Raw genomic sequence first — 20,523 nt, 5'->3', positions numbered from 1 at the left:
TGCTTACACAATGTACACCCACGCACCAAAGTTTCTGTACCCCCCCTCGGCAGAAGGAAGTTGAAGTCAAGGTTAGAGAGAAGGCAGGCGAACAGACAACCGTGAGTGGTAGTTTGGTACCGAGCTACGAGGCGGATGGTGAGAAACCTAATGAACTTGGATTTGAAACATTTCCATGCTATTCACCTGTAAAACATTATGCGTTCGTAACATACAGTACACAGCAAATATTTTAACATAGACTACTATGTTATCATGGAGTCCTGTGAAACGAGATCCAGACATGACCCATCTGTTTCAGATCCTCATCATACAAATGAAGCACCGAGCCAATTTCATTGCAGTCTACATCACGGAGGCCAACACTGAACAAGGTGAGGTTTATATTGTTTTTGTTGATATGCTGACTGATCCTACTTCAGTTATAAAATAGAACCCAATATTGGTAATTATTCCGGTTGAAAATTATGTAGTGTGTTGTCTAACACTGTAATCACGCATTGTTGTTCTTAATGTCTAATTATTATAGTCTTAATGTTAAGATGATATTAACAACTAGAAAAAAGAACACATTGTGTTAATATCATGTTAACATTATGACTATAATAATTAGACATTAAGAACAACAATGAGTCATGACAGTGCATGACAACACATTACATAATTTTCAATTGACTATGCCAGTACTGAATTCTATTTAATAAGTGAAGTAGGATCAGTCAGCATCTCAATAAAAAAAATATATATATATATATATACCTCACCTTGTCCAGTGTTAGCCTCCATGATGCAGAATGTAGTGAAACTGACTCGGTGCTAATTTGTATGATGAAGTTGTGAAACAGATGGGTCTTGTCTGGACCACGTTTCACAGGACTCCATGATAGCAGAGTTATGCTGTGTATGTTACGAATGCATAATGTTTTGCAGGTGAATAGCATAGAAATGTTTCGAATCCAAGTAGTATACATTACATTAGGTTTCACACCATCCGCCTCGTAGCTCGGTACCAAACTACCACTCACGGTTGTCCGTTTCCCTACCCTCTCCTTAACCTGACTGCCACTTCCTTTCTCCGAGGGGGGATACAGAAACTTTGGTGCATGTGTGTACACTTGTATGTGGCGAGAAGAGTCACAGCTTGAGTTCGGCTGTGGATTTCCGGTGTAGTTAATGTAGGGGCACATCCAGCCTGTTCCATTATAAACCAATAAGATCCTTGTTGATAGGAAATAAGTCTCTGGAGACGATAATTTCAGCCAACTTGATGTTATCAGTGCAGAAGATTGTGTCGGACAGAGTGCCATGTCAAGGTACGTAGTGGCTGGGAAATACCCAGGGGAAGTGTTACCTATCCCGCCATCTCCAGTGTTCCCATTGTCCATAAAAGCGGAAATGTTCGGTTCCTGTTAAGAGCATTATACTGTATGACAGGGAAACATGAGGTGTAACGGCGACTAGAACGAAAGGATATGGTAATGATCCATTGAATAAGTGGAGTAAAGCTGGATGATAGGACATCCCCAGAAGAAACTGAGAAGACAACAGAGAGGAAGTACAATGCAAAGGAGATCAGTATGGTTTGGTCATGACAGAATGGAGGAATGAAGCTGAATGAGGTGCAGAAGTTATGAACCAGGTCGTTGACGCATGACTAAGTGATGTGTGCTGACCACAGATCCAGAGCTGTTACGAGAACACTGACACAGAGCAGAGCAAGGTGGTGGAATGGTGTAAAGTGAATCCAGATAACACATGCAACATGGAAAACACACTTAAAAGAGAAAATGATGGTAAAAGTTATAATTCAAAGGGGAGTGCGAAAAGAAATTATACACGGTATCATCCCATCATTCAAGGCATCGAATCGTTTACACCTCACTGGCCTAAAGCTACACACACACACACACACACACACACACACACACTAATAAAATGGAGACCATTCACTTTGCTGCTGCTTTCTGCGGTGTTTCCTTTATATAATTCTTTCATTGTTACACGCATACTCACAAAGCAAGAACTGGTGTTATGTCTGTTTGTGTCTTTACAAAATAACTCAGCTTTTACTTGATTTTTCCAAAACTTTGTGGAGTGTTCGTGGAGAAATATGATATTGTTTAGAACAATAGGTCAGAGGTCAAGGTCACTGGACTAGGCCAAACGCTGACTCAGCAAAATCTTTTTTCTTTTAATCAAGCTTTGAGAAAGGGTTGCAAATAATGCAAGAATAAAGCGATTCAGTTTTGAAAAATGCCAATCATGGAGCAAGGTTAAAATTCAACGTGTGTGTGTGTGTGTGTGTGTGTGTGTGTGTGTGTGTGTGTGTGTGTTTTAACATGAATAGTTCTAATCCAAGTTTAACTAAACTTGATAGAAGGGTTCAGGGTTTGGCTAAGAATAAACCTATTGTTTTATTAAGAGCAGTAACTTAAAGGCCAAGGTCACATTGCAAGGTAACTTAAATAGTTTTATCCGATTTAGACCAAGCCGTGTGGAAGGGCTGAAAATAAGATGTTAGAAAGATAATTAGATTTTGAGAAAAAATGTCAAAGGTCAAGGTCACGGGGAAAATTCAAGTGCAAGGTCACAAGGCAAGTTCATTTCCAACATGTTTGGTCTGATCTGAGCGGAACTTCATGAGGTTAAGGATTATAGATGACCAAAGCTATTCAGCTTTGAGAACAGTCTGTCAAAGGTCAGGGTCACAGGGTAACGTCAGAGTTCAGGCCGTGTGGCTGTGAGAACAAAAGTAACTAAAACAGTTTTGTCCTGATTTGGATAATGCTTGATCTATGAGATGAGAGTCGCCCAGGAAGTAAAACGGATATTATTACTTGCTTAAAGGCGGCCTTTCTTCACCATGTCAAAAAGACTGTTACAATAACTTCAATGCCCACAAAGAAAATGATCCGCCTAAAGGCCGCCAAAGCTGCTCGATGTCAAAAGGCCAGAAATGAGTCATAACTGGGGAACCGGTGGCCCGATTGGATTGGAGATTGTTTTATTCTTCAAGCTTGTTCTGACAAAAAAGTACGTTACAATGTGCCGTTTTTGTTGCTATGGTAATAAATTGGCAAACTAAAAAACACAGAAAACGGGTCATTAGAATATAGATAAATATAGATAGATAGAAAGAGACAGATTATTATTATTATTATTATTATTATTATTATTATTATTGTTCCATTATTATTATTATTATTATTATTATTATTATTATTATTATCGTTATTATTATTATTATTATTATTATAATTACCATTATAATGATGATGATGAAGATGATGATGACGGTGATGATGACGATGATGGTTATGATGATGATGGTTCATCGGTCAGTGTAACACGACAAGGTAAAATTAAAGATTTTATTCGACGTAGATTAAATGTGGTGGAAGGGTTCAAATTAACATAGTGATATAAGGATGTTCGATTTTGTAAACAATAGCCAGTGGGCAAGGTCACAAGGAAAGGTCAAGTATCAAGGTTAAAGGACAAAGTCAACTCAAACACTTCTGGTCTGGTGTGAACCAAAGCTGGTGGAGGGTTTAAAGAGCAGGCAAGAATGAGGTAAGTCGATTTTGAGTTATCTGTCAAAGGTCAAGGTCACAGGGCAAAAAACAAATATTTGACTCCTATACACTGGATTAACGCGAATGTTGCGTTCCCTGAATGCATTTATTATTATTATTATTATTATTATTGGAAAGTGTTAAGAATATATGGAGTAGATGGAAAGTTGTTGAATGCTGTGAAGAGTATGTATGATGGTGTGGGGGCTGCGGTGCGTGTGGATGGTGAGCTGGGTGAGTTTTTCTCTTTGAAGGTTGGGTTGGGGCGGGGATGTGTCGTGTCTCCATGGTTGTTCGGTCTGTGCATGGATGGGGTGGTGGGGGGGGGTGCAGGGTGGGGTGGTGGATGTTGGAGTGGCCGTGGTGGGAGGGGATGTGTTTGGGGGCTCCCTGTGCTGTTGTTTGCGGGTGGTGCTGTGTTGTTGGGTGGGGGCGGGGGGGGGGGGCTGCGGGGCTTGGTGGATGGGTTGGGGGGGAGGCGGAATCTAAAGGTGAGTGTGGGGAGGAGTGGGGTGGTGGTCTTTGGGAGGGGTGGGGTCGGTGGGTGTGCAGCTGGGTTGGATGGTGAGGAGTTGGAGGGTGTGAGTGCGTTTGGGTGGTGTGATGGGTGGGGATGGGGGTTTGGGGGGTGGGGTGCTTGGGGGGGTGCAGCGGGGAGGAGGGGTTGCTGGTTCCTTGGGGGCGGTGGTGGGAAGCAGGTGAGTGAGCGTGGAAGTGAAAAAGTTGCTGCGTGACAGTGTTGTGATGCCAAATCTAGCGTGCGGAGGTGGGGCTTGGGCGTTGTTGGGGGGGCGCGGGTCGGGAGTGGGAGCGGTGGAAGTGAGTTGTTTGGGAGGAGCCTGTGGAGTCACATGGAGAGGCAGGCTGACGAATGAGGATATAGAGGAGCGTTGTGGTGTTGAGGTGGATGTGATAGGAAGCGTTATGAGGAACACACTGACGTGGTTTGGCCATGTGGAGAGGATGGAGGGTGAAAGACTGACGAAGAGAGTGTATGTGAGTGAGGTGGAGGGGGAAAGAGGGAGGGGGAGGCCGAGGATGAGATGGAGGGATGGGGGTGGAGAGGTATATGAGAGAGGGGTGTGTGAGCTGGGAGCAGGGGAGTGAAATGGCGGGGGACAGGGCGACTTGGAGGCGATTTGTTTGTGGCCACCCCAAACGGGATTGAGGCGTCTGGCAATAGATAGATAGATAGATAGATTATTTTTGCTATGTACTTTTTTATTAAACAGAGGGAGTATGTCTGATGATAAGCAAGAAGTGGAAGGAGAATATAAGAGAGTATGGAACAGTGGGTGCAAGGATTGTATGGGTGAAGATGAAAGTAGGTATACAAGCATGGGCGATTGTATGTGTGTATGCTCCAACAGAGGATCGAGTGGCAAGAGTGAAAGATGAGTTTTGGGCGAGAGTAGAAGCATGTATAGACAAGTTTGAGAGGAGCGAGAGAGTGCTGTTGATTGGAGACATGAATGGCAAAGTTGGGAATGTACGAGTGGATGGAGTGGTTGGTCAGTGGGGTGTGCCAGCTGAAGTAGATGGGAATGGTAGTGCTTTGGTGGACATCTGTGCTGGTAAGGGGTTGGCAATAGCCAACACCTACTTTCGTCATAAGATGATCCACCGGTATACATGGAGAGTAATGAGGAGGATGGATGGTGAACTTGTTGAACGAAAGGCAATGATAGACTACGTGTGTGTGGATGAGCGAATGAGAAGACAAGTGTTGGATGCAAGGGCGTGGAGAGGGTGGGGGAATGGAGTCTCGGACCATCACTTAGTGATGGCCAAGGTAGAGCTGCAAAGAAAGTGGTTGAGGAGACGAAGGGGAAGACAGGAGGAAGCAGCTCCTGTGAGAAGAGTGGAGAAATTGCAAGATAGTGAGAAAATGACAAGAGTATAAGAGCATAGTGGAAGAAAGATTGGGAAGGTATGAGCTAGAGCAGATAGAAGGGGTGGAAGACGTATGTAAGATATTCACGGAAGAGATAAGCGCAGCATGTGAGGCGGTTTGTGGAGTGAGGAGGAGATGCAAGGGTGTGCAAGGGACAGCATGGTAGAATGATGAGGTGAAACGAGCTGTGGAACAAAAGAAGAAGGCATATGGTGAATGGTTGGCGAGTAGAGGTAGGGGAGAAGATGAGAGAGAAGAGAGAGGTATATGTGAGCAGGAGAAGGGAGGTTAAGAGACTGGTGAAGGAGAGTAAGAAGAAAGTGGATGAAGAGTTTGGGAGGAATCTGAGTGTGAAATGGAGGGAGAGTAAGAAATTGTTTTGGAAGGAGGTAAAGAAAGTAAGGCAGTGTGAAAGGGGAAATAGTAGGGGAGTGAAAGATAGGAATAATAGATTGTTGGTGGAGAAGAGAGAGAAATTGAGGAGATGGAAGGAGCACTTTGAGGATTTGTTGAATGTAGAGAGTGAGAGCAGTGTGAGTATAAGTGGTTGGGGAATGGCTGGGAGAAGAAGAGATGAGAGGAGGGAGGAAGAGATCAGTAGGTCTGAAGTAGTGGAAGCGATGAAGAAGATTAAGCTGGGAAAGGCCCCAGGAATTGATGGAGTGTGTGGTGAAATGCTTAGGTATGGGGGTGAGATTGTTGTGGAGTGGATATGGAAGTTGTGTAGATTGGCTTGGGAAGAGGGAAGGGTTCCAGAGGACTGGAAATCAGGTATAATTGTTCCTCTGTACAAAGGAAAAGGGGAGAGAGAAGTATGTGGTAACCATAGGGGTATTTGCCTTCTTAGTGTGACTGGTAAAATATATGGTAAAATACTCATTGATAGGGTTAGGCATATGACAGAGGAGCTAGTTGGAGAAGAACAAGGGGGATTTAGGAAGGGAAAAGGGTGTGTAGATCAGATATTTGTTCTAAGATGTTTAGTGGAGAAGTATCTAGAGAAGGGAAGGAAAATGTATGCTGCCTTCATGGACTTGGAGAAAGCTTATGACAGAATAGATAGGCAAGGTATGTGGAAGGTATTAAGAATATATGGAGTGGAGGGGAAATTGTTGAGTGATGTGAAGAGTATGTACGAGGGAGCTAGGGCTACGGTGCGAGTGGATGGTGAGCTGAGTGAGTTCTTTGATCTCAATGTGGGACTGAAACAGGGGTGTGTGATGTCTCCATGGCTGTTTAATATATATATATATATATATATATGGATGGGGTTGTAAAGGAGGTGCAAGGTAGGGCAGTGGATGTGGGGGTGGCCCTAATGAATAAGGGTGAGATTTGGAAGCTTCCGGTGTTGCTGTTTGCTGATGATACAGTATTGTTGAGTGAAGATGAATGGGAGTTGCAAGGTTTGGTGAATGAATTTGGGACAGTGTGTAGGAGGAGGAAGCTGAAAGTTAATGTAAACAAAAGTAAAGTTATGGTGTTCGAGAGGAATGAAGTCACAGAGTGTGCAGTGAGGTTGGATGGTGAGGATATGGAGAATGTGAGTGCATTCAAGTACTTGGGTAGTGTGATGAGTAAGGATGGAACTTTGGGGGATGAAGTACGTGAAAGGGTACAGCAGGGAAGAAAGGTTGTTGGTACACTGAAAGCAGTGATGAGAAATAGGGAGGTGAGTATGGAAGTTAAGAAGTCACTGCATGATGGTATTGTGATCCCTACCCTGACGTATGGAAGCGAGGCGTGGACCTTGCAAGAGGGGAACAAGTCAAGAGTGAGACCAGTGGAAATGAGTTACTTGAGAGGAGCATGTGGAGTGACGTGGAGGGACAGGTTGACGAATGAAGAAGTGAAGGAACGTTGTGGGGTGGGTGTGGATGTGGTTGAAAAGATTAGGAGAAATACACTGAGGTGGTTTGGACATGTGGAGAGAATGGAGAATGAAGGACTGACTAAGAGGGTGTATGTAGGTGAGGTGGAGGGAGGGAGAGGGAGGGGTAGACCGAGGATGAGGTGGAGGGATGGAGTTGAGAGGTATATGAGGGAGGGGGGGTGAGTTGGGGGGAGGGGAGTCAAATGGTGGGTGACAGAGTGACTTGGAGGCGTTTTGTCTGCAGCCACCCTTTGCGGGATTAGGGCGTCGGGCTATAGATAGATTGATAGATAGACTTTTTTTTTTGTGTGTGTGTGTGGCCCTTTATCTGCTTTATTCAGCATTGGGAAAATCCAGTCAGGTGGGTAAGATATCCAGTGTTTGGATCAGGGTTGGCACCAAAGTGGGTAACCCTGTTTTACCCACCCGGGTTTTTTCAGTAAAACCCACTTGAAGAAACCCACTATTTTACCCACTTTACTGTTTTTTTTTTTTTTATTGCATTTAATCTTGACCAAGCTATTCAATAAGATATGGGTGACGGGGTTACTACCATCAGTTTGGAAGAATGGTGTAATTGTTAAAGTTCCGAAGAAGGGAGACCTGAGTGACTGTGGTAATTGGAGGGGAATCTCTTTGTCACCGATAGCTTTGAAAGTTTTCAGTAGAATGTTGTTAAATAGGTTGGAGCCGGTGGTTGAGGGTATTCTGAGGGATGAACAGGCTGGTTTTAGAAAGGGACGTGGTTGCAATGATCAGATCTTTATAGTTAGGCATTTGATGCAGCAAGTTAATGAAATGAGAGTACCGTTAAGTCTTTGTTTTGTTGATTTTGAAAAGGCTTTTGATAGTGTTTCGAGAGAGACTATGGGGAAGATCATGAGACATTATGGAATACCAGAGGAGTTTGTGAGGGTCATTATGAACATGCATGAGGACACATTTTGTAAAGTGATGGTTGTCTGAGTGATTCGTTTGAAGTCAAGTCCGGAGTAATTCAAGGTGGTGTTCTATCGCCTTTACTATTTATATTGGTCATTGATTACATTATGAAACGCGTTGGAACAGAAACCGGTGCAGGTATACTTAGGGGAGAGAACAGGAAACTTTTGGACTTAGATTATGCAGATGATATAGTTTTGATTTGTGATGGGCCAGAAGAGATGCAGAGAGTGTTGGACTGTTTGGTGAGTGAAAGTCGCAAGGTGGGTTTGGTTATTACTTGTGGAAAAACTGAAATAATCAATATGAATATGGAAAATGCACAGGAATGTGTAATTGGAGGTATGGTTGTAAAGCAAGTTGATAGGTTTAAATATTTAGGTACTTATTTAGCCAAGGATGGTTCTTTGAACTTTGAATTCGAGGAAAGGTTAAAGAAGGCTAATCAGGCAATGGGAATGCTTAAAAATAATTGGAATAATAAAAATTTTTCTGTGCATACAAAAATCAAACTTTATAAGGTAATGGTTAGGAGTATCTTAATTTATGGACACGAGTCTTGGTACAGCACAGTGACTATGGAAAATAAATTCTTGGTGTTTGAAAACAAAGCACTTAGAAGAATATTAGGAGTTAAGTGGTGGGAAAGGATACCAAATAGTAGAATTAGAGAAATAACGGGAGTGCAGCCGGTCGATGAATATGTTAGGTTCTCACGATGGAAGTGGCTAGGACATGTGTATAGGAGACAGGGAATAGTACGAGGTACACCAGGGTGGGTGGCACTTGGTAGGAGAGGTAGAGGAAGGCCAAAAGAGACGTGGGTGAGGACAATGAGACGGAAAGCTGGAGATGAGTGTTGGGGAGATCTTGAGGAGTTAGCACAAGACAGGATGTGGTGGTGAGAGTTCATCGAGGCCCTATGCATCCCCGAGGGTGCTACAGGAAATGATAGATTGATTGATTGATTGCATTTAATAACAAATTAAGTTTTTGATTAAATGGTTAAATTTTTGCACACAATATCAGAAGTAAATAATAGCTAATCAATCATATTCTATTTCACTGGTGAAAAAAACACAACATCTCCAAGTATTTACACTATCTTGGAAGCATAATCTTAGTGATTAAACGAAAAGCTTATTACATTTTTCATCAACATAAGTAAAACATGCTACATGCAAATATGAATGTTGATCTTTGATTTTTTCAAAACTATTCATAATACTTCTATTTTTCTAATAGCTTTTATAACCAATATCCTTTTCATTTGAAATGTATTTTTGTGTCAGTAAATTATGGTTCTTGTCATGTTATCCAACCAATATAACAAAACTTTTTTTTTCAAATATGAATGTAATTCTTTGCCTCAGTGATAAAATAAAAATGACACTTGTAAATGACTTACCAACATTTTTACATTGCTTTCCTTCCCAGCAGATTCAGTTTTTATACATCCACATGTAATGTGGTGAATACAAACTTTACAGCCAGCACTTCTTATCTTTATTTTTGAAAGTTTTGAAATTAAGAGCAAAATTGTTTTTGACACATATGGTTTTTAGTTTTATTAAGGAGTGGAGTAAATTTGTTATATAACAGTAATCATTACTGGAGTTAACTTATACCATATATTGTCTCATATCATTACCAAAGATTAATAATTCCATAGCATTATATTATAAACATTGGTTTCTGATTAAAACAGATGCATTTTATAGGCTTAGATATTTGGTTACCAAAAGCTCTTATTCTTGTTAAGATAATTTGTGAAATCACTTATGCAACAGAATTTTCAAAAATAATTATTTAGAAGATTGAGAAATGCAAGTATATAATTACCAAAGAAAGGAGAGTAGCAAGGCAAATGACTCCTTCCTACTATTGTGTAGTGTGGACTGCTCTGTGCCAGCTCATGAGTTGTGCAGTGCTCTCAAGCCTCTCATGTTGAAGCATGTTTTGCTGTGTAGCTGGCAGCCCAAGGATAACAGCCAAACAGGTCAAAACATGATTTTGTTCATTTCCCTCATTCAAACAGCTGTGTGAAAATAAGATTTTATTGGGCTATTCATAATTATGTATAGCGGAAACATTATTTTATTTAAATTTAAGGTAAACTTTGAAAAAAAAGACACTTTTGCCCCTTTTTTGGGGGGTATTTTGTGATAAAACCCGAAAAAAACCAGGTGGGTCGGGCTTAAAAAAAAAAAAATGTTTTTTTTGTCAACCCTGGTATGGATTCTGGTGCCTCAACAAACATTCGATATACTGCAGGGTCTGAAGAAATAGAGGTCATCCTCCACAACTGACTACAATTGCTCCATTGTGTACCATCAGAACACCACAACACCATAACTCCCTTCTTCCACTATGTATTCTTCCCACATAACCTCAGTTACCCGATAACATCTTTGCTATTATCTTCCACATCAATCAACACTTTGGTTTGCTTTATCTGGATAAATCTTTCATCCGTAGTAAGAATTAAATGTAATCGATCCCTTTCCAGGACTGGACGACAATTATAAATTTTCTGTCTATTGTCGGATGATTTTATTCAGCGTAGGGACTCCCGTCTGGCATTAGCTTAAAAACCTATTTCAGTTAATGAAGAATGTTTCTGTTCCTTTCAGTGAGAGGCATTACAAAGGTTGCACACACACACACACACACACACACACACATATATATATATATATATATATATATATATATATATATATATATTCACGAGAAACAACAAAATTGTTACTAATAATCGCTATTTAAAATCATAAAACTAGCGCGATGACGTCATGTTGGTGGCTTTCATCATTGCAATTTTTCTGAACATTACAAATCTCTCTCTCTCTCTCTCTCTCTCTCTCTCTCTCTCTCTATCTGTCTATCTATCTGTCTCTATATCTATATATCTATCTATCTATATATATACTGTATATGAAGCTTCTGTGGTACAGTGGTAGAGTGTGCGTTTCGTACGCGGGTGAACCATGGTTCGCGCCCCGCCAGGGTAATAAACTTGAGGAGTGTTCACCCGGCAACGTACTGCATTGGCGGACACAAGGGGTGCTGTGGTTGAACCAGTGTCGCTTACTATAATAAAGTACGCTTGCACCCAGTCGGCTTGCGCTGGCCAATTACACTTGGTTCACAGACTACACACACATCCAAAGCCATTCCAACACTGCAATACACTTACAAGCACTTCTCACCCTACATACAATCTCTACTAGACAGCCTAAGCCACTTGGTAGAGATACATTGGCTGTATCGTCCTGACTTCGGTCGGGATAGGCCGGTCCTGCAGTAGATACTCAAACGGCTGATGATGATGGTAGATATATATACGAGTATATATATATATATATATACATAACGAAAGAATGGAATGATGAATGCCACAAACATGACGTCATTGCACTACTCTTGTTTTTTGTATTATTATATGAGGCCCCTAATAACATAGTGTACCGAACGCCACACGTTGAAAACGGAGAAAAACGCAGTCAGAAGTTGTGTAACTTTCAAAATGCCAAAACTTTGGAACAAGTGAATATTTTTTTTTTTTTTTTTTTTTTTTTTTTTTTTAGCTTGAAGTTCGTACTTCCATCTCATGCTAATCTTGGTAAGAGAAGGTAAATTTTTACAAGTGGACGATACACTCCCCAGGTAGTGCAATATATTTTACTGGTAGTTTTTGATGCGATTTTAATGTTTTTGACCTTCATTTTTGTCGGAAATGCCTCATTTCCCCCCTTCTCCAATCATCAACTTTGATTGGACAAGTAGGTGATATCAAGCATTTTCCAGAAAAAAAAAAAAAATGAAGTAAAAAACAACTCAGATCGCATAAAAAAACCACCAGAAAAATATACTGCACCACCAGTTAACTTAACGAAACAGACGAAACCTAACCAAACAGATGTAACCTCACCTAAGCACTAAACCTAACCAAATGTAACCCAACATACCTAACCTATACTAGGGGAATACGTAACGTAACCTCACCAAACACACTAAACCTAACCAAACCTACCCCAACATACCTAACCTATACTAGGGGAATACGTAACGTAACCTCACCAAACACACTAAACCTAACCAAACCTACCCCAATATACCTAACCTATCCTAGGGGAATACTTAACGTAACCTCACCAAACACACTAAACCTAACCAAACCTACCCCAATATACCTAACCTATCCTAGGGGAATGCTTACCCTAGAGATACGATTGTCCAGGACAAGGGTCGTCTGGCAATAACGTCGTGGTTCCAGAACCTTTGAATCCAGTGGTTTATGAACAATATAATTTGCCAAGCCAGGTGTGTGCTGTCCAAAAAAGTTCCTTTGTAGGCAGAAACACAAAAACTACACTGTACCCGTTTCTTGTTTTTTGCGTACTTTTTGTATGACCACAGTGCCACTGATGTCTGTCTTTTCTAAATTTACAAGGTTCCTGACAGCCTGGGGAATAAACTTCCGAAGGTAATACACCGTGTCCTCCAAGAAACTTAATAGCCTCCTCAGATTCCGAGTGGAAACACTTAATCCCTCGTAAATAATCAATATCACGCCAGGGACACACAGCACGTCTTTTTTCTTCAGAGGCCATACCGAGAAGGATTTGAATTTTTCCACCCACAAGGAATCAAAGACCAAAGGTCAAATTCATTGGTAAAAAACCATCACGGGACCTAAAGTAGGCCTATGAGTGGGCGATAGACGTACGAGACGCATTCACAGTCGAAGGGAAGACAAACACATCTATGAACGCACACATTTTTTACCCGGAGTGGCCAAGAACCAAGGTAGGTTTTCTTGGAATTTTAAATTAAATTCATTATCTCTGAAAATATCAATTTCTGAATGGGTTTATGGGGTTCATTATGATCCATAGGGACTGTACTATATGTTAATGGTGCTAAAATTCCTAAACTGCGTATTGTCCACTTGTAATATAATATCGAAGAGAAATTAGTAGCATTCTGAAAGGTACACCAATAGCTGCATTTTTCTCCAGTGGTTATTGAGAGACATAATATACTCTCAGTTAGCATTTTTAACAATCAAACCGACCAGAGATATCAATGGGAAATGTTTATAAAAACAAAAGCAAAAGCCCAGTGTTCCTGAGCTTCTTACTAATGTTTTGTGCCCACATCTCTGGCCTCCTCACTCTTTTTCTGTTATGAGAAGGACCAGCAGCTTTTTGCTCACTACTAGAGTCACTCATGTTCTCGAGACAATGAGAAACAACACCAAAACGGCTCTGAAAATGAGGCGCTTGGAGGGAAAACAGGTAAGCGCCACCCCGGCCAGAAACGGAGTTACATATACCACTTTATTCCCCAAATCCTCTTCTACCACTACAACAAGGGTTTAAGTGAAAAAGATGTCCCTAAGATGGTTGAAAATTACGATTTTTTAAAGGCTGCGAACGACCGTACTGCTATTGATAGCCAACCAGTCCATGACATTACCATTAGGTCCATTTCGGCGTAGTATTTTCTTCTCCCAAGTACTGGATCATTGGAAACCAACATCATGTCTGGTTTTCCTACTTAAGGCGATTTTACCATAGTATTCATGTCAAAACACGCACTTATTGTAAGTCGCATGTATGTGAGGCTAAGAGTGAGAGGGAAAACCAGGCGAGCGCCACACAGCAGGAGGTGGCTGCAAGACGCGCCAATCGCGTGGCTCGACGCATACCACCAAGCTTTTTATTTTATGACACCACCATAAAGGCACATGTCCTTACTTACCCACTGACATATTTTCAGTCTGAATATCTTATAGCTGACCTACAATAACACATATTATGGGTAAAAGTACTGCTACTTTGTCATCGATTGTTGTCTAACAAAGGGAGGAACATGTTATTGATTTTTTATTCATTTATAATACCACTAATTATCAGCGTCTGAGTATCATTACGGAAAAGTAGATGAATTAGGCTACATGGAAAAAAAACAAGAGCAGAATATCTTCATTGGTTGAATAGTTATATTTAAACTACACAAACTTTAACAGCGTTTTTTTTCTGTTATCTTTTTTTGGCGCTTACCTGGTTTTCCCTCTGATGGCCTCAAATAGCCAGTTAATCAAGGCAGTGTTCTACGCCGGTTGGTAAATAAGAAACTGCGTCACGTCATGACAGATTCCCAGATCACAGTTGCCAATGTCTTGCTCAGCTCTCTGCCTTTCCCATTTTCTGTACATTATGGCTAACTTTCCCTTAAAATCATGCAATTTTATGCTACATTATTCCATTATGTTAGAATAATGGTACAATAATTACTAATGCTATAAAGAAAATGCATGACTGTGAGCATAAAGAAATAGTAGTATCTGGTAACACCAGACAACACGTTGCTGGGAGGCACTAGGTACATTGCGTGACCAGCATGAAGGTTTGTTGACGCACTGAGGTGAAGCAGGCAGTGAGACCATGTTACAAAAGGGGAATTTGAACCCTAATGCCAGTTGCTTTCTGTACCGCATTGTTGCTTTCCAGATCAAAGAGGGTTTGGGCTACGTAGTGATATACAGTACTTAACGCGGTTTCGCTTGCAGTGGCACTCGGTACGGTATGTTATTAGGAGCCTCATATAGTTTCTGTTAATAATAATTTTGCTGTTTCTCGTGATTTATGAGGTGTTTGTATGGTGTGCCAGTGGAGGAATCTCCAGTTGGTATTTTTGCTCTGCATCATGAATTATTCTTTAAGGTTGAAAATGGATTAAATCGTCCTATCAACATCTACATTGACTGGAAGTAAATTTGGCTGCGGGAGGGGGGGGGGGAGGGCGATGTTCATGAGAGTCGCTGCATCGCTATCTGGACCTGATAGTTGACGAAATGTTGTCTCATAGGATGTATGAAGCGCAGTTTTGTGTTGATTGTGAGATGGACACAAGAATTTCGGAGGATTGAAAAATGAAAGGATGGATACGAGGACCATTTTACTAGGTGCTGTGTGTGAGTTTTGCGTTTTTTTTTTTTTTTTGTGTGTGTACTTTCTTGTTCGTCTTTATGGATGACGACGATGATGCTAAGGAATACTTTGGTTATCCCCTCACTTGTATGTTGTTTGTTGTTTCAGTTGGTGTAAGCGAGGCGAGAGGTGTGGTGTACTGTACGTGATGTTGGTGGAGGTGGTACTACTGGTGGTGCTTTTTGTACTACTAAAACAACTGCTGAAGAAACCGGATGGATTGCCCCCAGGTGAGTGAGGGAAGAGGAAGGAGAACAAGACAGAAGGATGGGAGGGATGGAGGGAAAAAAGAAGAGGCTCAAGTATGGGAGGGAAGGAGGGAAAGAGGAAGAGGTTCAAATATGAGAGGGAAGGATGGAAGATGACGTTCACAGATGGAAGGGAAGGAAAAAAAGAGGAACATGTTCAGGTATGGGAGAGAAGGAGGGAAAGAGAAAGAGGTTCAAGAATGGGAGGGAACAAGCCTGAGAAGGGAATGAGAAAGAGGTTCAAGTATCGAAGGAATGGAAGGAAAGAGGAAGAAGTTCAAGTATGGAAGGAAGGGAGGGATGACAGAAGAGATGATGAATAGGCAGAACATCAATGAAATAAAGCAAATTATGTAAGAAGCTCACTCAAGAAAAAGGGATGAAAGAGAGAGAGAGAGAGAGAGAGAGAGAGAGAGAGAGAGAGAGAGAGAGAGGAACCCTTTAACCCATGGACATTATTTATATTTTTATCATTTCCAAATAATATGCTTCTGTTAAAGAGGGATTTTTCGACCTGAAGGCATTCTAAATGGACTTGCTTAACACCTCAAGTATGTGAGGCCATTCCTAAGTTATATAAAGCAGCTTAGAGGACGCAAGAATTAACTAAACTATTTTATTATCGTGATGAAGAGAATAATAAAGAAATATGAACGAAGAGAGGATAGTGCTGAAAAACATGGGTACGGAGAAGAGAATGTTTAGCGAAATGTTTGTGCTAAAAAGCATAGCTACGTAGAAGAGAGTATTTGGCGAATGATAGCGTTGAATAAACTTAGGTACGTAGAAAAGAATGGTTAGTGAATGACTGGCGCTGAAAAACATAGGTACAGGGTAGAGAATGTTTGGCGTGGGATGGCGTTGAAAATTATAGGTACAGTACAAAGACGGGAATGTTTGGCGCATGACTGTGTTGATAAATATAGGTACGAAGAAGAGAATGTTTGGCGTACAATGAAGAGAAGGGGAGGATGGAAATAATGGGTAAGAAGGGGGAAGTTATGAGGCAGTAATAAGGGGAAAAAATACAAGAAGCGGAAATCACGGACATATAGCCAAGATGGAAAGAAAGAGTGGATGGTGAAAGGAAGACACACATAAGAAAGTGGTAGAATGAGATTTAATAATAGAGAAAAGTACAAGAGGAATGAGGTACATGGCACTGAAAGACATATAACAGGGAGAGTGTGTGTGGTATGAGGTTAAAGGGAAAAAAATGAGAGAGAGAGAGAGAGAGAGAGAGAGAGAGAGAGAGAGAGAATTATACTAGGAGAAAGGAGAAAGAGGTAAGACAGAAACTGATCAGTGATAATAATAATAGAGTTTACGAGCATCATCATCATCACCTAATCCTGTGTTGCCCCATGAGAAGCGTAGGAGCCCAAGATGAGAGTGACCGGCCTCACACATCCGTGAGTTGTATTACTTGAGTAGTAGACCCCAACCATCCCTTGGATATAAACCTACACAGGCTCAATCTAATCGGAGTGCCATAATTACCCACTAAACCACCAGGTGACATAATTTGGTCATATGGTTACCACTAAGCGTAGTAAATGGTTTCCTGGTGTACAGGAAACCATTTGGCTGTCACTCAATGTAGAGTCACCCGTAGACAGAAGGAAGAGGAAAGAATGGAGCAAATAAAGACAGAAGGAAGAGAGGAAAGGGCAGTCACCCAAGGGCAGCACAACATCGAGTGAGTGGATGATGAGCACCCCCACCTACCGCTAAAGTAAGGATAAAAGAAATAGCGATATGACAAAGAAGGAGAATGAGAGAGAGTAATAACAGAGGATAAGAAGGGAACGAGTGTGGAATGACGATAAGTATGTTACAGATAAACTTTGGTATGAGAATGGGAAGTTGCGAATAGGAACACGGTACTAAGAAGAGAAAAAGGAGAGAGGTGGTAGTGATGGAGAAAACGAGAATGAGAAACAGTACAAAGAACAACAACGAATGAGTGAGAAATAATACTGAAATAAGCAGGTATGCAGAGAAAAGGTGAACTTGGAAGTGGAGGAAAGAAACAGTACTATGAAAGGAAAGGCAGAGTGAGAGACAGCATTAACAGAGAGAGGGGAAAAAAAAAAATGAAAGCTAACTATAACAGAAGAGTATACGATGTAAGAGAGATTGCATTCGAAAGGAGGTATAAGAAGGAGAGGAGGAAATAGAATACTCAGAAGAGAATAACTGGATAAATTTTAATATAATGGACTAGGAGAATGAGAGATATCTGTAACAGAGATAACGAAAATGACAAATAGTAAAAACAGAGACTGGGAAATTAAGAGTTATCAATGACGGATTAAGGTGTAACAAGAATGACGTTTACTGCTAAAGTGTTGCTACAAAGGACAGGAAGAACTTGGACAAGCAGACAGGAAACACATCACTAAGTTATCAATAACGGATTAAGGTGTAACAAGAATGAGGTTTACTGCTAAAGTGTTGCTACAAAGGACAGGAAGAACTTGGACAAGCAGACAGAAAACACATTACTATCGAGACATTATTGAAAGAAAGATAGTCGGTACTCATAACAGACATAAATCGAGGAGAAATACATAGCTGACAGGTATCACTACTAATGTATGAAAGACTTTTATAATGGAAGAGGCTGAGAAGAAAAAACGGGGAACAAAATATTAACAAAGAGTGAAATTATGGAGACATTTCTGAGTGTCCTGGTTTTAATGTTTCGACAAAGAATCTCTCGACAGATGGTGGTTGACAGGGGGTAATAATAGAGAGAGGGAGAATAAACAAAGTGGATAAATGTGCATGAAAAAGGAAAGAGTGTACTGAAGGGCACTGCAAAGAGGAAGGACTAGGAAAAAGAAGGAATTACTACTGTGGAGGAAAAAATTAGAATGAAAGAGTGAAAACAGAGATATATACATGATAAGGAAAATAAAGAACTGGATGGTGGAGGAAGTAATAGTAGTAACTGCAAGCGCACAAACCCAGGTTCACCGATATGTGAACCCGGTGGACTGGAGGCTGAAGCTGCTCTCCTCTTGCAGCCTACCATCCTCCTGTTCGGGGATAGGAAGGGAGTTAGAGGGACGTCTGTATAACCAGCCAGTGGAGCCGCCCAGTTATGTGGGTGCCGCCACGTGAAGGGTTCCTCTCCAGCACTTGGTGATGCAAGAAAATACAGAATTATAAACATGAAAGAAACATGAGGGAAGCATGTAATGGGATTGCAAAGTTAATGCTGAAAGACTTAACTAGGAGTAAGGTATGGCGTAACAGTGGGACAGATAAGAAAGGGAAACAATAGCGCTGTGAAGAAGGCAAGATGAGTTATAATAATGGTACAAAGAATATACAGTACTATATTAACGTTTTCATGACAGTGACAACTCATGTTTTCTATTCCCGCTAAAGACAGATGACTAATTAAGCTGAGAATAAGCAATAGGATTCTTAGAGTGTTGTTTGTCTCCATTTGTCCTCTCTTGCTCGGGACAACTTTAGCATTTTTTTCCTGTTGAAGCCAGACTATTTGCTTCGCATGGGAGTAAACCACAGATCGGAAATGTTAATATTGTTACGATCAACTCTTCTCTGTGAAGTAACTTTTTTTTTTTTTTCCAGCCAACGCTATACAAAATTAATCAGCTGAAAGTAGGCATGGTAGTCTGAAAGGCTTACTACAGCTTTGCATGTATTAATGTCTCTGTCGTTTGGAAAGGGTAATGGAAATGCAGAAAAAATATTAACTTTACTACTCTGATACCGCCGGGTGAATTACTTTGTTTAAGAGCTATTTATTAACTGTAGGGTTTAAGAACAGCCATAATTAACCCTAGTGCTACTAGAAGTCAACTCGCGGTTGCAATAAATGGTTTGTTGGTAGCAAGAGAATACTATGAGAGACGTCCTTGTAGGCTGCTTTTATCCTTGACTGTACAGTACATCCCATCATTTTCTCTGCCAGAGTGAGGGCCCGTGCAGAGTTGTACAGTACATTCAGTCACAGCATCTCGCCAAGTATTCCACTGCGTCAACTTCAGGTTCACTGCACTGTAGTCTCTGACGCGTCATATTAAAGACCAACTATGTATGGCAGAGCAATATATCAAGTCTGTCGCACCTTAGGTTATTAACGAGGAGAGGAAAATGAGAAGCAGAAAAGGTGAAATAATAAGCAAACTTTTGTCGTGACCAGCACGTCATAGCTCTAGGTTCTTTTGTGTTTCTAATTTTAGCATTCAACTACTTTATTTTTGTTTCAATTTTGCGTTACATTTTATTATATCCCATTACCACTTTCGGGTTCCTATACTCATTCCCAGTTGCACAATGCCGTAAAAAGATTCCTGGAATAGATTACCAGAGTTGTTCTGACCATGAGATGGTTAATATTCACAGTATCAACACTCGCAGCCTCCCAAGACGACTCAGCTGAATTAAATCGCCTGGCATTAGCTAGTATAGAATACTAGAGTTGGTTTATCCATTATAGGATAAATGGTAACAACATGAACACTTATGCTTCTGTAACTCATTCTCAGGTGAATAAAATCGTTTCGCTTTACCTGGAATGAAATACTAATGTTGTCCCGACATGAGGATGGCGGCACCAGCATGAACTGTTTGGCTTCTGTGACTCATCCTCAGATGAGTGAAGTAATCTGGCGTTGGCTGGAACAGAATACAAGAACTGTTCGGCCCATGAAAGGCATAACATAAGATGTTGGCGTGCTAGATCTCATTTATCAGCATCATCTCTGTATTGTTCTTAGGACCGTATTTTTATCACTTTAAATCATTTAGCCTCAGGACATCAATTTAACCCCTTCAACAGCAGGGGTTATTACCTCCACCAACGAAGATGGAGGGAGATTATGTATTCATCAGCGTCTGTCTGTGCGCAAGATGTCTCAAAAAGTTGCCATTGGCTTTCACTGGAGTCTGGTGAATAGATGGGCAGCTCGGTATGAAGAGTTAATTAGATATTGAGGCGGAATGGCTG

The 20,523-nt window shown here is 41.0% G+C and overlaps 1 protein-coding gene across 1 annotated transcript in view; it reads left to right on the top strand.

The window, feature by feature from the left end:
- The first annotated feature begins 15,413 nt into the window (after positions 1-15,413).
- The window catches only part of LOC145392003 (cytochrome P450 2L1-like), a 185,876-nt gene continuing 180,766 nt past the window's right edge, over positions 15,414-20,523 (top strand). The window contains exon 1 of the mRNA XM_080266490.1: positions 15,414-15,515. Coding sequence (XP_080122616.1) covers positions 15,434-15,515 — 82 coding nt within the window. The 5' untranslated portion in view covers positions 15,414-15,433. The remainder of the gene's footprint in view (positions 15,516-20,523) is intronic.

This window comes from Coenobita brevimanus, chromosome 2 (genome assembly GCF_032717465.1).
Source record: "Coenobita brevimanus isolate Jiangsu-jjx chromosome 2, ASM3271746v2, whole genome shotgun sequence".
NCBI lineage: Eukaryota > Metazoa > Arthropoda > Malacostraca > Decapoda > Coenobitidae > Coenobita > Coenobita brevimanus.
The sequence above is the reverse complement of the archived record's forward strand: the minus strand, read 5'-3'. Positions and strand labels throughout refer to the sequence as shown.